This window comes from Paroedura picta, chromosome 18 (assembly GCF_049243985.1).
Source record: "Paroedura picta isolate Pp20150507F chromosome 18, Ppicta_v3.0, whole genome shotgun sequence".
Taxonomy (NCBI): domain Eukaryota; kingdom Metazoa; phylum Chordata; class Lepidosauria; order Squamata; family Gekkonidae; genus Paroedura; species Paroedura picta.
The window spans coordinates 2073799-2086260 of NC_135386.1; the positions used below are offsets into that span (position 1 = coordinate 2073799).

Consider the following 12462-nt stretch of genomic DNA (forward strand, 5'->3'; position numbering starts at 1 on the left):
GCCCTGCCCTGCCTCGTGCCCCCGCCTCCCTCGTCGGCCTCGCTCCCAAACACCGCCCAGGTGTGGCTCTGCTGCGGAGATCTGAGGCCATCAGGCTGCCTCGCACGTGGCTGGCCGGCCCCTCCCTCCGCCCCAGGTGCGAGAGCCCCCCCCCAACCCCGAGGAAGCGCAGGGTGGCCACGCAGGGGGCTCAGCCGCCTCCCGCCCGGACGGTTCCGGTGCCGAACCGGTTCGGAGCCTCGTCCCGGCGCGGCTCCGCGGGCGGCCGCCAGGGGGCAGCAGGTGGGCGTCGTGGTCGTGGTCGGGGCGCCTCCTGCGCTCTCTCGCGCATCCCTCGCACGCCCCGTGCGCCTCCCCAGCCAGCCCAGCCAGCCAGCCGGCCTCGGAGGCTGCGGGAGCGGGGAGTCCTGCAGCCGGGGACGCCGCCGCCGCTTCCTCCTCCTCGTCCTCGTCGGCGCGCCCCATGCGCCTGCCGCGCCGCGCCACAGCCGAGCAGGTAGGCTCCCCCCACCGCCTCACCTGGCCGCCTGGGGACCGGGGAGGACAGCCGACGGGGCTGGGGGGGGGCAGGGTGACTCCGAGCCCCCCACCTTCGGCTGGGCCTAGAGCGAGGGCGAGGGTGCCTTTGGCCACCTGCCCGCCCGCCCTCCAGGTTGGCCGCGTCTTCCGGGGTGAGGAACACCTGCCGGGTGGGAGGGCGAGAGGAAAGCCCCTCTTGGCCCTACTTGCTCGGGAGGCGGAGGCAGGGGGGCGCCACGGGGGGGGGGGGCGCTGTGCCCTCCTACCCCCACCCCCTGAGGGATCCGGACGGGTGGCCTTCACTGTACGGGGCCCAGGAGCAGCCCAGTTCTTGAGGGGTCCGAAGAGGTCAAGCAAAGATCCAGGGGGGCTCGCAAAATCTGGGCCGAGGATGGATTTTTCGGGAGCCCCTGCTCCCATCCTCAGGTATTCGAGGAATTCATGCGTTCCTCTAACAGCCAGAGAGAGAGAGAGAGAGAGATTGAGGGTAGCTGGTCAGTCGGTCCCTCCCAGCCGAAAAGAACCGGGGTCCCGTCAGCACCTGCAAGACTCACAAAGCTGGGGGCCGGGAAGGAGCTCCTGGGAGTCTCAGCTCACTCACTCAGAGGCCGAGATGAAGTTGCGCCAATTTCTCCCCAAGGCTGTTTCCGCACGTCGCCTCCCGGGAGACAGATCGAGGCGGTCGGCCGCGTGAGTCTGTCTCGCAGCACCTTCCAGACCCACCGAATTTGGGCCTGGGGTGGGGTTTTTGTGTCTTGTCGCTCGCTTCTTGAGGTCCTGCAAGAAATCCAGTCCTGGATCCAGATGTCGATACAGAACGAGACGGGTGGCCCTGTTAGTCTGTCTGAGGCAGCCGAAAAGAGCCAGAGGCCAGGAGCCCCTTCGGGACACCCAGTATTTGGGCGAGGGGAGGAGCTTTCGGGAGCCCCTGCTCGCTCCTCGAGGTATCGGAAGAATTTAGAGCAAGATGTAGAAAGAGGTCAAGTGTAGATCCAGATGGGCAGGGGGTCTGCAGCCGCCGAAGAGAGGCAGAGTCCAGGAGCAGCTGAAAGACTCACAAGATTTGGGGCAGGGGAGGAGCTCTGGTAGATCCCTGCTCACCTTTTTGCAAGCCGCTCTTCCCCTGCCACAAGTCTCTTCCGTGGCTCAGGTGCTCCTCGGGGTCTGCACTCCCGGCCCTTTTCGGCTCGGCCTAGGAGCCTGTGCTCCATTCCACCCCCTTTTTCCCCGGAGAGATTGTTTTGGAACCGTGCCCTCCTCTCCCCTCCCGGGCAACACCCAGGTCGTGGCTTGTGTGTGTCGAAAGGAGGGTGGTTTTGGTGCGCACATGAGCGTGGGGGGGCTGGATGCGCTCTCTCTTGGCCGCGCTCCACCGCAAACTCGGGAAGTCTCTCCGGAGAGGAGAGATAATGGGGGATGTGGGGAGCGGGTTCCAGACGGGGTGTGGGGGGGGGAAGCGTCTGCTTTGTTATCCTTTTCTAAAGAACTTGCAGAATTAATTCCTCGGGCAAGGGGTGGGGCAGGACACACATTGCCTTCTGCCCCCGCCCCCCCAAGGGCAATGTGTGTCCAAAGGAATTTGGGAATCCACCTGCCCTTTTGCCACAGAACGGACACACAGGAGAGGGGATGCCACACTGATGTGTGTGGGGGGGGGGCAGGAAACTGGATTTTGAAAAGAAAAGCCGGGCACCTTCCGACACGCTGGATATTGGGCTCCTGCCCCATTTTTCATGCGCTTCTAACAATGGCTGGTCGGGTTTCTGTTGCCAAGCCTATTTGCCACGTGTCGGGTGAGTGGCTGGGCAGGGCATCTGTCTGGGGGTGGGGAAGCCCCCCTGGTGCTAGAGGGAGATGGTTGGGACACAGGTGGGCCTCTTTGGGGAGGGGCCATTGAGAGACGCCTCCTCCACAAATCCGTCTCTTCCTGCCTTGGAGCTGTTTATTCCTCCGGCCATCACGGCACCCGCTGGCAGCAGCCTCACCTGGGCAGCCCCAGGGCAGCCTGACCCCTTCAGATCTTGGGAGCCATTAGGGTCGACCCCGGCTAGTGCTTGGGAGGGCGACCTCCAACGAATGCCAGGGTCGTGATGTGAGGGCAGGCTATGAAAAACCACCCCCCAATGCCCCTGGCCTGGCTGCCGGATAATCTTGGGGTCTCCTGTCTGTGTTACACACGGGGCCCTACGTACAATAAATGAACTATATCATGCCAACCGATGTGGAGTTGCAAGAATGTCCACATGCTTTCCCTGGATTCTTCCCAGAGTGCACTGGTCTAGGATGTCGAACAGGTACAGGACGGGGCTCGAACCCACAGCTCTCTGAGTGGACTCTCAGCCTGGGCCAAGCGGAACCGGCCATCCTGTCTGGGAATCGCCCGATTCCGGGTTTTTCCCCTTCTTTCCCTCTCTCTCTCTCTCGCTCCTCCTCTGAAAGAGGAGCTTGGAAGAGCCCCCGGACGGACGCCACACTGCCTTCGGCACGATATCTCGGAGCAAAGGAGCCGAAACGATTGTCTGCTCGCCCGGGGGACACACCCAGACTCCAAACCCGGCCAGCAAATGTGCTAGCGGTTAAGGCCTGGCTCCTACGCAGCGCATGACCAGATGTTAGAAAGGTCATATAAACTCTCTCCTTTTTTTTTAAAGGGAAGGGGAAAAAATGCCGTTCTGATGGCAAGGTAATTGAAATCATTTGGCCGGGTGACCCGGCACCGTTTCCAAAGCCACAGAGCACTTCTGGTCGCAAGAGGGCGGGTGGAGGGCCAGGCACGGTGGGCTCTGTGCTATGAGGGAGGGAGGGAGGGAGGGAGGAAGGAAGGAAGGAAGGGAGGAAGGGAGGGAGGGAGGGAGGAAGGAAGGAAGGAAAGAAGGAAAGAAGGAAAGAAGGAAAGAAGGAAGGAAGGAAGGACAGGGAGGGAGGGAGGGAGGGAGACAGAAAGCAATAAAGAGAAGGAAGGAAGGGAAGGGAAGGAAGGAAGGAAGGAAAGAAAGAAAGAAGGAAAGAAGGAGAATAGGACTCAGGGCTAAGGGAAGGAAGGAAGGAAGGAGTCAGGGCATAGGGAGGAAGGAATGAGGAATGAGGAAAGAAGGAAGGGAAAAGGGAGGAAGGAAAGAATCCGAGGATGCTTCAGAAAAGGCCAAAGAATGCCCTTGAAATGAAGGGAGCATTTCTACCTCTCTGGGTAGAACGTAGACCCTTCTGTTGCCGGACTCCGTTTCCAGAACCGCTGGCTCCTTCCTCAGGCCAGACTGAGGCAGGAAAATCCTTTCCTTCAAGCGCCCGTATTCCTAACTCTCCCAGGATTCCTTGGTTGACGCCCAAAGTCCTCCTGTGAAGATGGGGGACCGAATTCCTCCTTTCCCACCTTCGCCCCGGATCCTTCAGCGTCTCCAGGGGAAGGCTGGGACGGAAGGGCTCCCTCGAGGGGCCGGTGCTGGCGGGCGAGACCACCCTGGCTGTGGGAGGTGATCCTGATGTCCCCCGAGAGCCATGCCCATGCCCTGCCGGGGCACATTCCAAAGGGCGTCACCCGGGAGTCGGCCTTCCTCCCTTTCATCCCGCCCTCGGCCTGTTTTCGGGTCCTCGCTCGAGCTGGACGCCTGATCGCCTGAGACAAAGAGAACTTGACTTTTGTTCTGAAGCCGAAAGGGATTGTTTCAACCTGGTTGACACAAACTGGTTGCTTGGAGCCGAAGGGGGAAGGAAAAGGAAGTTTCTCGTATGTCAGATGGTAACTTTCGCAAAATGGGAAAAGCCGAGGAGTAACATTTCCCGCCGTGTAGCGCTGTACGGATGGAGCCGTTGACCGGAACAACATTTTTCTCTGGATTTTGGGGACTGGCCATCTGTTCCACTGACATCCACTGTACTTCAAGCTCCGCATAGTCACGCCTGCAATTAAGCTGCGTCAAAGTATTGATTGTTTCCTCGGGTCCCGCTAATAAGGGGGCTCGTAAACTTTTGGAGAGGCCAACAGGCTGGCTGACGGCCCTTTCCAAGATGCCGATGTGGGAGCCAAACGCTGGATCCAGAAAGAATGATAATTTGCCACAGGGGTGAGCGTTGTGTTGTTGCTGCTGGCAGAGCCGGGGTCTTGGGTGGCTCGTGCCCAGTTGGAATATTTGGGAGGCTGTAAACAAGCAGGGGGGGGGGGAGAAAGGAGCAATGACTAGACTGGAAGATTAGTTGAGCTTTCTGTCTGGAGGGACCCGTTTTCATTTCTTCTTGTTTTTGTTTGCCACAAAGAACCTTTTCCCCGTCCATGGCTCGCCTCGGCTGGGCCGCAAAATCCTGCAGCAAGCTGGTGCTCCTTGAGCCGACCCCAAACGGAGCTCCTGAAGGGTCTGCTCCTGAGCATCTTGGGTAGTGCTGCTCTGGGATGGGAGGAAAGCGAAATTCGGCTGTCTCCTTCTGTCAGCTAATCTGTCCCCTCCTCCAAATTAGCTCTTTAATTTTCCCGTTGCAGTGCTTTCCGAAATAGCCCCCTTCAGGCTGTATCACACCTGAATGCTTCCTGACAGCAACACTCAGTAGAAAGGGAAAATAACAACAACAACATGATTCTATGATTCTAACAACAACAACAATAATGAGAAACATGGATGCCAGCCTACAGGTGGGACCTGGGGATCCCCTGGGATTGTAGCTCCTCTCCTGAGATCATAGAATCATAGAATCCTAGAATCCTAGAGTTGGAAGGGGCCACAGAGGCCATCTAGTCCAACCCCCTGCTCAACGCAGGATCAGCCCAAAGCATCCTAAAACATCCAAGAAAAGTGTGTATCCAATCTTTGCTTGAAGACTGCCAGATCAGTCCACCTAGAGAAGATGGCTGCTTTGGAAAGTCCACTCCCTGGTGTTATGCCCCAATGAAGCCCCTCCTTCCCCCAAACCCAACCCTTGTTAGGCTCCACCCTCCAAATCTCCAGTTTCCCCCCAACCTGGAGCTGGCAACCCTCATTTCACCTCTGGAATGCACCTCTATCTACAGCTATCACAAAGGCCTGGTCCTTCTTGGGCCTGGGGCGTGATGGGGAGGAAGGCCTTTGTGTGTCCGGAGTTGCGATAAAGAAGATGGGGATGGTGAGAGTTTTCTAAGCGTCCTGAGACAGCCTGAAGTTTCAGTATGTGCGTTTTAATTTTTCGGGCAGCGTCGGAAGAATCTCCGCGAGCGTAGCTCTTTATTGGCAACGCCGGATGCGTAAAATATTTCCTGCAGAAAGTTGGCTTTTTTGTTGTTGTCGTTGTTGTTGTTGCTGATCTGTGCCGAAGTTTTGTGGATGGATATGCTGGCAGGCTCTCAAACAATGTTCTTCGTGGAAAAGAATGCAAAGGCTTGTGTTTGTGTGTGTGTTTGTGGAAAATATAATTTCCCCTGTTATCTTGCTTCGCGCACATTTTAGCCAGTGTTTGACAGCGATCACTGGGATGGGGCCCAGGTATTGTGCAAACCTTCGAGTTGCAGGTTTTATAATATGGTCTACTTAGATCAGGCTGTGATCTTGTGCAGAAATTCAAACATACCTTCATGGATGTATCCATGCCCCTCCTCTTCCCACCCCCTCCAGGCCTGTCATTGGCCATTTTGTGATGGGTGGGTGTGTCAACATGTCCACATATGGCCATATCGCCCAATAAATGTTTAACAAATTTTAAAAATAGATAAAAATTCATGCACTCCCATCCCTTCATAAAGCAGCCTTCTGCGTTCAGAAGGACTGGAGATAACTTTGTAGAAAGTATTCGTGAGATTTACCTGGGACGGTGAACATTTCCACAGAGCAATACTGACATTTGCCGAATTGTGTGCAAACGCCCCGAATATTCGCATTTACCGAATTTTGTCCACGTGTTGTAAACGCCCTATCCCAAAAGCCCTGGAAAGGCCTTATTGGCTGTTGAACTCGACCCAAAGAAAGGTCCATCCATCAATGCAGAAACAAAAATAGCACCTCTGAGAATTCTGGAGTTTCTTAGCTCCTTCCACCTTAGAAGAGTCCGTGTTTGCTGGCGAGAGGCGCACAGACGGAGGAGAAAGATAAATACCAAGGGAAATTTAGCTTGGCTTGCCATACATTTAAGTCAACAAGGCAAAATAGATTGCACAGGGCAGACTCATTCTGCATTTTGAGTGCCATTCAGGGGTATAAATCTAGACGGAACAGCTCCTGCTCCGGGTGCAACTCCCAGGCTTGCCGGGTTTCCTAGTGACCGGCTGGTGTGGATCGCTTACAAGAGAAATACAAAATAGTCAGGGCTAACGCAGTGTGATGGATGAAGACTTCCGAGCCGTTACCCGTTGCTCGGAGTGAAATCCTGGCCCGCTCACCAACAAACAAAGAGGGCAGTCTCGAAATCCGCTCCAGGACGTTCCCAAGTGGTTTAGGAAGTCAACTGTACCCAGTGGCTTCCTGCTTATTTTCGTGCTGTTTGCTTTGGGGGGGACAGGGGGGGGCTGGCTTTTAGGGGAATGACTCCTGCATGTTCTGTGCTCTTTGGGGGTAAGTTAAACAGCATTGCCCCCACCGTGTTTCATATAGTATTACTGCTGTTAATATTTATGTCCCGACGTTTGAGGCCTGCTTTTCTGCTCAGAGGAGCATGTAAGAGGTGCCCAGGAGAGATCTGGTTCAGATAAAGGCAGGAGATGGATGACGTTGGCTGCTAAGCTATTGTGACGGTTCATTTTCTGGGTTTTCCTGAGCGGATCCCGGAATCCAGGGCTTGGAGGATCAGCGTGGTTTGAATCCATCATCTTCAGGAACGTGATGGGATCATGTGTTCTTGAAACATACCCACGGCCCACAAATACCTTATCTTTTTAAAGTGGAAATGCCGGGGATTGAACTTGCGACCTTCCGCATGTGAAGCAGAGGATCTTCCGCTGAGCCACGGCAGAAACTGCTAGCGCGTTGTAGTGATCAAGTGCAGCAAACTCTCATCTGGAGAACCAAGTCCAGTTCTCTGCTCCTGATCCACACGAGGTGACCTTGAGCCAGTCCCAGTTCTCTCAGAGCTCTCTCTCAGCCCCACCTGCCTCACAAGGTGTCCGTTGTGGGGAGAGGAAGGGAAGCCAGTCGTAAGACTCTTTAAGGATGCGTAAAGCAGGGTATAAAAAAGGAAACCTTCCCCTTGTCCTTCGTTCTGAAAAGGCAGCCTGAACATAGGGCCTCCTGTTTTTGATTCCACAACACCCCTGTGTGGTAGGTTGGTCTCAGAGGAGAGTTCCTGGACCCAGCCACCATGTGAATTTTGGGACAGGGTGCTGATTCAAGCTGTAAAGACTTGGTGGCTGCATGAGAGGCCGCTCCGTTCAGACCTGTCTTGAAGGAGAGTTGTGAGCCATGAATGTGTTAATGCCGCAAACGCCGTAAGCGGTCGGAGACCATCTCCTCGGGTCAACGCACGAATCGCAGTGGGGCTTGTAGCTGCCATCTCTGCTTTAGTTTTTCGCAGACTGATGCTCAGCTGTGGAAGGGGGTTGGTTTGTATACCCCGCTTTTCACCGCCTGAAGGAGTCTCAAAGCGGCTTACAGTCGCCTTTCCTTCCTCTCCCCACAACAGGCACCCTGTGAGGGAGGTGAGGCTGAGAGAGCCCTGATATTACCACTCAGTCAGAACAGCTTGATCAGGACTGTGACTAGCCCAAGGTCAACCCAGCTGGCTGCACGTAGGGGAGGAGCAGGGAATCAAACCCGGCTTGCCAAATTAGACGCTCTTAACCGCTACACCCAGCTGGCTCTCGAGGTTCTTGACTTTAATGGGGCAGGGATGCTGTATATTCTTGGTGCTCGGGGGTCAAGCACGGGAGGGCTTCTGGAGATCTGGCCCGGCCGGCTGACCTCCGGAGGGCACCTGGGTTTTGGCCACTGTGAGACACGAGAGTCTTGGACTGGATGAGCCCCTGGCCTGATCCAGCAGGGCTTCTCTGATGTCCGTAATAAATGCCTTTTTACAGTTGTCTTTTTGGGGTTCTTTATCTCTGTCAAAAGGACCTTTGAATGCAACGTTGTGGGTCTCGTTGAACACAGCAGTGTTCATGTTCTTTGTGCAGTTGATTCAGTTTCCACTCGTTTGGCATCCTCCCTTGTTTGGTGTTTGAGCACAAGAGGCGTAGGCCTTCACAGGGACTGTATGGGCTCGATCGAGGCATGTCCCGCCACTATGGAGAGCATTTTGTACGCATGCAGATGGAGGTTTTCTACCCAAACTTGGACACGCTTCAGCTTCAGAAGACTTTGCTTATTGACTCAAAGTGAACTGAGAGTCCAGTGGAAAGAATTACGCCTCGACTAGCGATAGAACTGGGGAAGTGGAAAGAATTGACAAGGTATGCCTTTCAAGGGAGCGCTGCAGAGCTCCAAAATGCAGCCTTTCCTGTTTTTGAGCTCCGTTCCTGACCCTTCTGCTGTGGCCAAGGTATGTCTTTGTAGAAGATCAAGAAGAGTTGGTTTTTATACCCCACTTTTCGCTACCCGAAGGAGTCTCCAAGCAGCTTGCAATTACTTCCTCTCCCAGCAACAGAGGTAGGTGAGGCCGAGCGAGCCCCGAGAGAACTGCAACTAGCTCAAGGTCACCCAACCAGTCACAATTCTCTCTGAACTCTCTCGGCCCCCACCTACCTCACCGGGTGTCTGTCATGGGGTATAAAATCTAACTTCTCCTCTTCCTCTGCTGCTAACACCAAAGTGCTTGTGTGAAAGAAGGGATCAGTGTCCCTTCGAGGTCTCCCAACCAAATGTGAGCCAGGGACAGCCCTGCTTAGCTTCTGAGATCTGACATGATCAGACATGCCAGGGCTCTCCAGGTCGGGGGGGGTTCTCTCACAAGCAACATCAAAGCCTAGCTTGTGTGTTCCCCGGCAGATAAGATTGGATTGAGTCATCTGGCGGATCAAGTCAAGTTGATACAAGAAAACAGACTGAGCTCTTGTTGAAAGCTTTGCCGGGTGCCGAACAAGGCTCAGAGCGGTTCGGGAAGATAAGCCCCTGCTTTATTCGGCCATCTTTCAAGCCTATCTGATCGTCTGACAGCGACCGGGCAACTGTCTTTATCTCACCTGGACAGGCAGCGTGTAATGTTTCACTCCAGTGCCCTGCGCTGGGAAACCCTGCACAGAACCAGGTTTAGGAAGGCCTCTGCCGTCCAAGAGGCAGAATTCCACCTTGACCTGAAATCCAGACGGCTTAATAACTGTGTGATAAGAGTCTGGAGCCACTGAGATCTCTGTGAAAAGGAACGGACCGTCGGTTCTGCAGAAAGCCCAGAAGGAAAAAGGAAATGACTCGGGGGCATGAAATAAACCAAAATATTTATTGCTTAGTAGTGTGTTCTTCTTTCTTGTATGCTTGCCTTAATTTCCTCGCAAGGGAGGGCTGTTTGTCAATCTAATAAATAAATAAGTACTAATAAATAAAGGCGTTGTCGTATGTTGTTGAATCAGGCATAGTACAGATCTTGCACTTTCCAGATCAATGAGTGTGCGTGCCTGAACGTGCCTATCGGGAGAATTCAGTGCGGAATTTTCTGCCGTCCTCATGAAACGGGAGACAGGTTGACAGTGCGGTATAACAGATGCTGGAGAGTAACCACCCATATCTCTTTGTTTTCCTCCCCCAGGATTTTTCCATAAGACACCCCGACATTTGGACACGCTGGAAATTATCGGTTCCCTCCGGACTGGGTTGCATTGAAGGTCCAGAGTCATGCTGGACAACCTGAAAGGGTCTCTAAGGTGAGTTTTGGGGCTCCTGATTCAGTCTGCTTCTCGCAGGAGTTATAGAGGCCTCATTTATATAACCCAGTTCTTCTTCCCACTGTCTAGAGTCAGCTTGTTGTCGTGGTTAAGAGTAGCGGCCTCTAATCTGGAGAACCGAGTTCGATTCCTCACTCCTCCACATGCAGCCAGCCGGGTGGCCTTTGGGCCAATCACAGTTCTCTTAGAGGTGCTTTAGAAACACAAAACGAAACCTCTTGTCTCCGCCCGGTTAGCAGGAGGAGAAGGCCATGTTTGCCAGAAGCACAAGTGCCTTTTTTCACAAAACAACCATCTCTTGGTCCTGCTTTCTCTCTCGTAGTAGGACACCATCCGCCAGTGAAACATTCCGATGTCAAAGGAGTCCTCGGTGACACCCGTGGAAGGAAACACCCTTGGTTTCCGGCGAGCAGATCCGGCTGGGTCCCGTTCAAAAAAGCCGCACCGATTTTGAAATTTCCCCCAGCCCTGTTTGGCCCCCTGCCGATGGCTCGCCTCTGCGCGGCGGTCGCCAACCTGTAGCAAAGCCCCGCGGAATCGGAAGAATCTATTTTTGTAAGGTTGGGAAGAAAACCCAGTTTTTACTCAGCCATGGCTGAATAAAGCATTGCAAGATGCCGATCGCTTGGCCAAAGCAAACCCTTGCTAGAAATAACGCAAGACGATTTCTTTCTTTTTCTTCTTCTTCTTTTCTTTTTGCATTTTGCCTTTTCTTTTAAATCACCGGCGCTGAATCGAAATGGGAGGTTTTCCTTCTGGAACGGCTTCAAGCGTCCTGCCAGTTTCCCTCTCGGAAAAAAAGCCCAGAAAGTTGATAACAGCCGGGCAGTTTGAGCGAACGAGACACGGACCTGGGGTGAGATCGAAACAGGCTTCGTTGTCCGACTTGGGTTTCCAAGAAAACCCGTCTCAAAAACGAGCCCCGCTGATAATGTTCTCTTTGGAGCCAGGGATAAGCTCGGCGTGGAATAATCGCCCAAATCCTAAGACCGTAGAATGCCGGAGTGAGAACTTTTAATCTGTTAAACCGTTTGCTTTGAAGATTAAGGCTGCTGTCGGTTTTCAAAAAGAGTTCGTCTTGCATGGGATTCTTCTTTTGGAAGAGACTGTATTCACGCCGGGCACCACGACGCACACCAATTAGGAAGCGTTGGCCCTTCGGCGGTTTGCCGTGGAAGAAAAGCCCTTTCCCCCCCCTACGAATAAATGCTGAGTTTTTCAGCTGAATGGGAGGGAGGGGAGGAGTGGGCAGCCACGGAGGACAGAGAGAGCAGACAGAAGTGGAAGTTTGTTCCGAAATGGGGCCTCCTTGGGCTCCTGATGATACAGGCCAAGCTCCGTACAGTCGATCCAAATAACCCCTAAATTGGAAGGGGAGCAGAGGCTGGGTCCGTATGGCTTGACACGACGTTAGGGGAAAGTCCAAAAGAGGGATCACAGATTCTATGACTTTCTGATCCTATTCCATAAATACACTCAAGGTGTTTGAGGGCCAGTCTCTTCCGAGACTCGTAGCTCTGCCAGAGCTTTGACTCTCAAAAGCTCAAACCCCGAAAAATCACGCTGGACTGGGAGATGCCTCTGGACTCGAATCCGGCTCTCCTGCTACAGACCAGCCTGGCTCCCCTAGGAAGCAGCTGTCGGCACAAGAGCATTTTAAAAGCTAAGCAGTGTGGGGTAAGTCTCAAGGGACTCTTTCTCAGACACGGCACAGAAGCACTCGACACACTTAGACATAATTAGATGGGGTGGAAATGTTTAAAATGTCTTTAATCCATGCACCCCAGAGCAGGTGTCTGTCTTCCCCTGACTGAGACTCACCCTTTGGCTAGAAGAGAACAATGCCGCTAAAGAAATGGAAAGCGTTTGATCTGTGCGGAGGGAGACAAAACTTCCGTCACTGTTTCCTTCCCACCCTGGACGTTCCAACCCCCACTGAGTGTATCCTGGGTCCTAGAAGGACCAGTTTCCGGTTTTGAAGCTAACAACTCTGATGAATGCTGAGAGTTTCTGCGGAATGGACAGAAGGGGAGAAGCGTACATGTGTAAAGGACGGAGAGAGCAGGCAGAAAGGAAAGCTTTCCCCCTGGTATTGGCTGTTTAGCTTGGAATGAGCGTGGTTGACGTTCGGTAGCGAGGTTTGTAACCAAGAACTGCTCCTTGTGGCTGTGGTTCCGCCGGAA

The 12462-nt window shown here is 53.9% G+C and overlaps 1 protein-coding gene across 7 annotated transcripts in view; it reads left to right on the top strand.

Annotated features, from left to right (window-relative positions):
- Positions 1-232: 232 nt before the first annotated feature.
- THSD4 (thrombospondin type 1 domain containing 4) overlaps positions 233-12462 on the top strand; it is a 301669-nt gene continuing 289439 nt past the window's right edge. For 4 of the 7 annotated variants that reach the window (XR_013227501.1, XR_013227502.1, XR_013227503.1 and 1 more), the window contains exons 1-2: positions 249-496; positions 10144-10258. Coding sequence is in view for 3 of the 7 variants with exons in the window: in XM_077318332.1 (XP_077174447.1) it covers positions 10230-10258 (29 nt within the window). In the remaining 4 variants the exon portion in view is untranslated. Of the gene's footprint in view, positions 497-925; positions 946-1058; positions 1210-10143; positions 10259-12462 lie in introns of those variants that run through there. The other 3 variants (XR_013227504.1, XM_077318334.1, XM_077318333.1) reach the window with 3 other exon arrangements.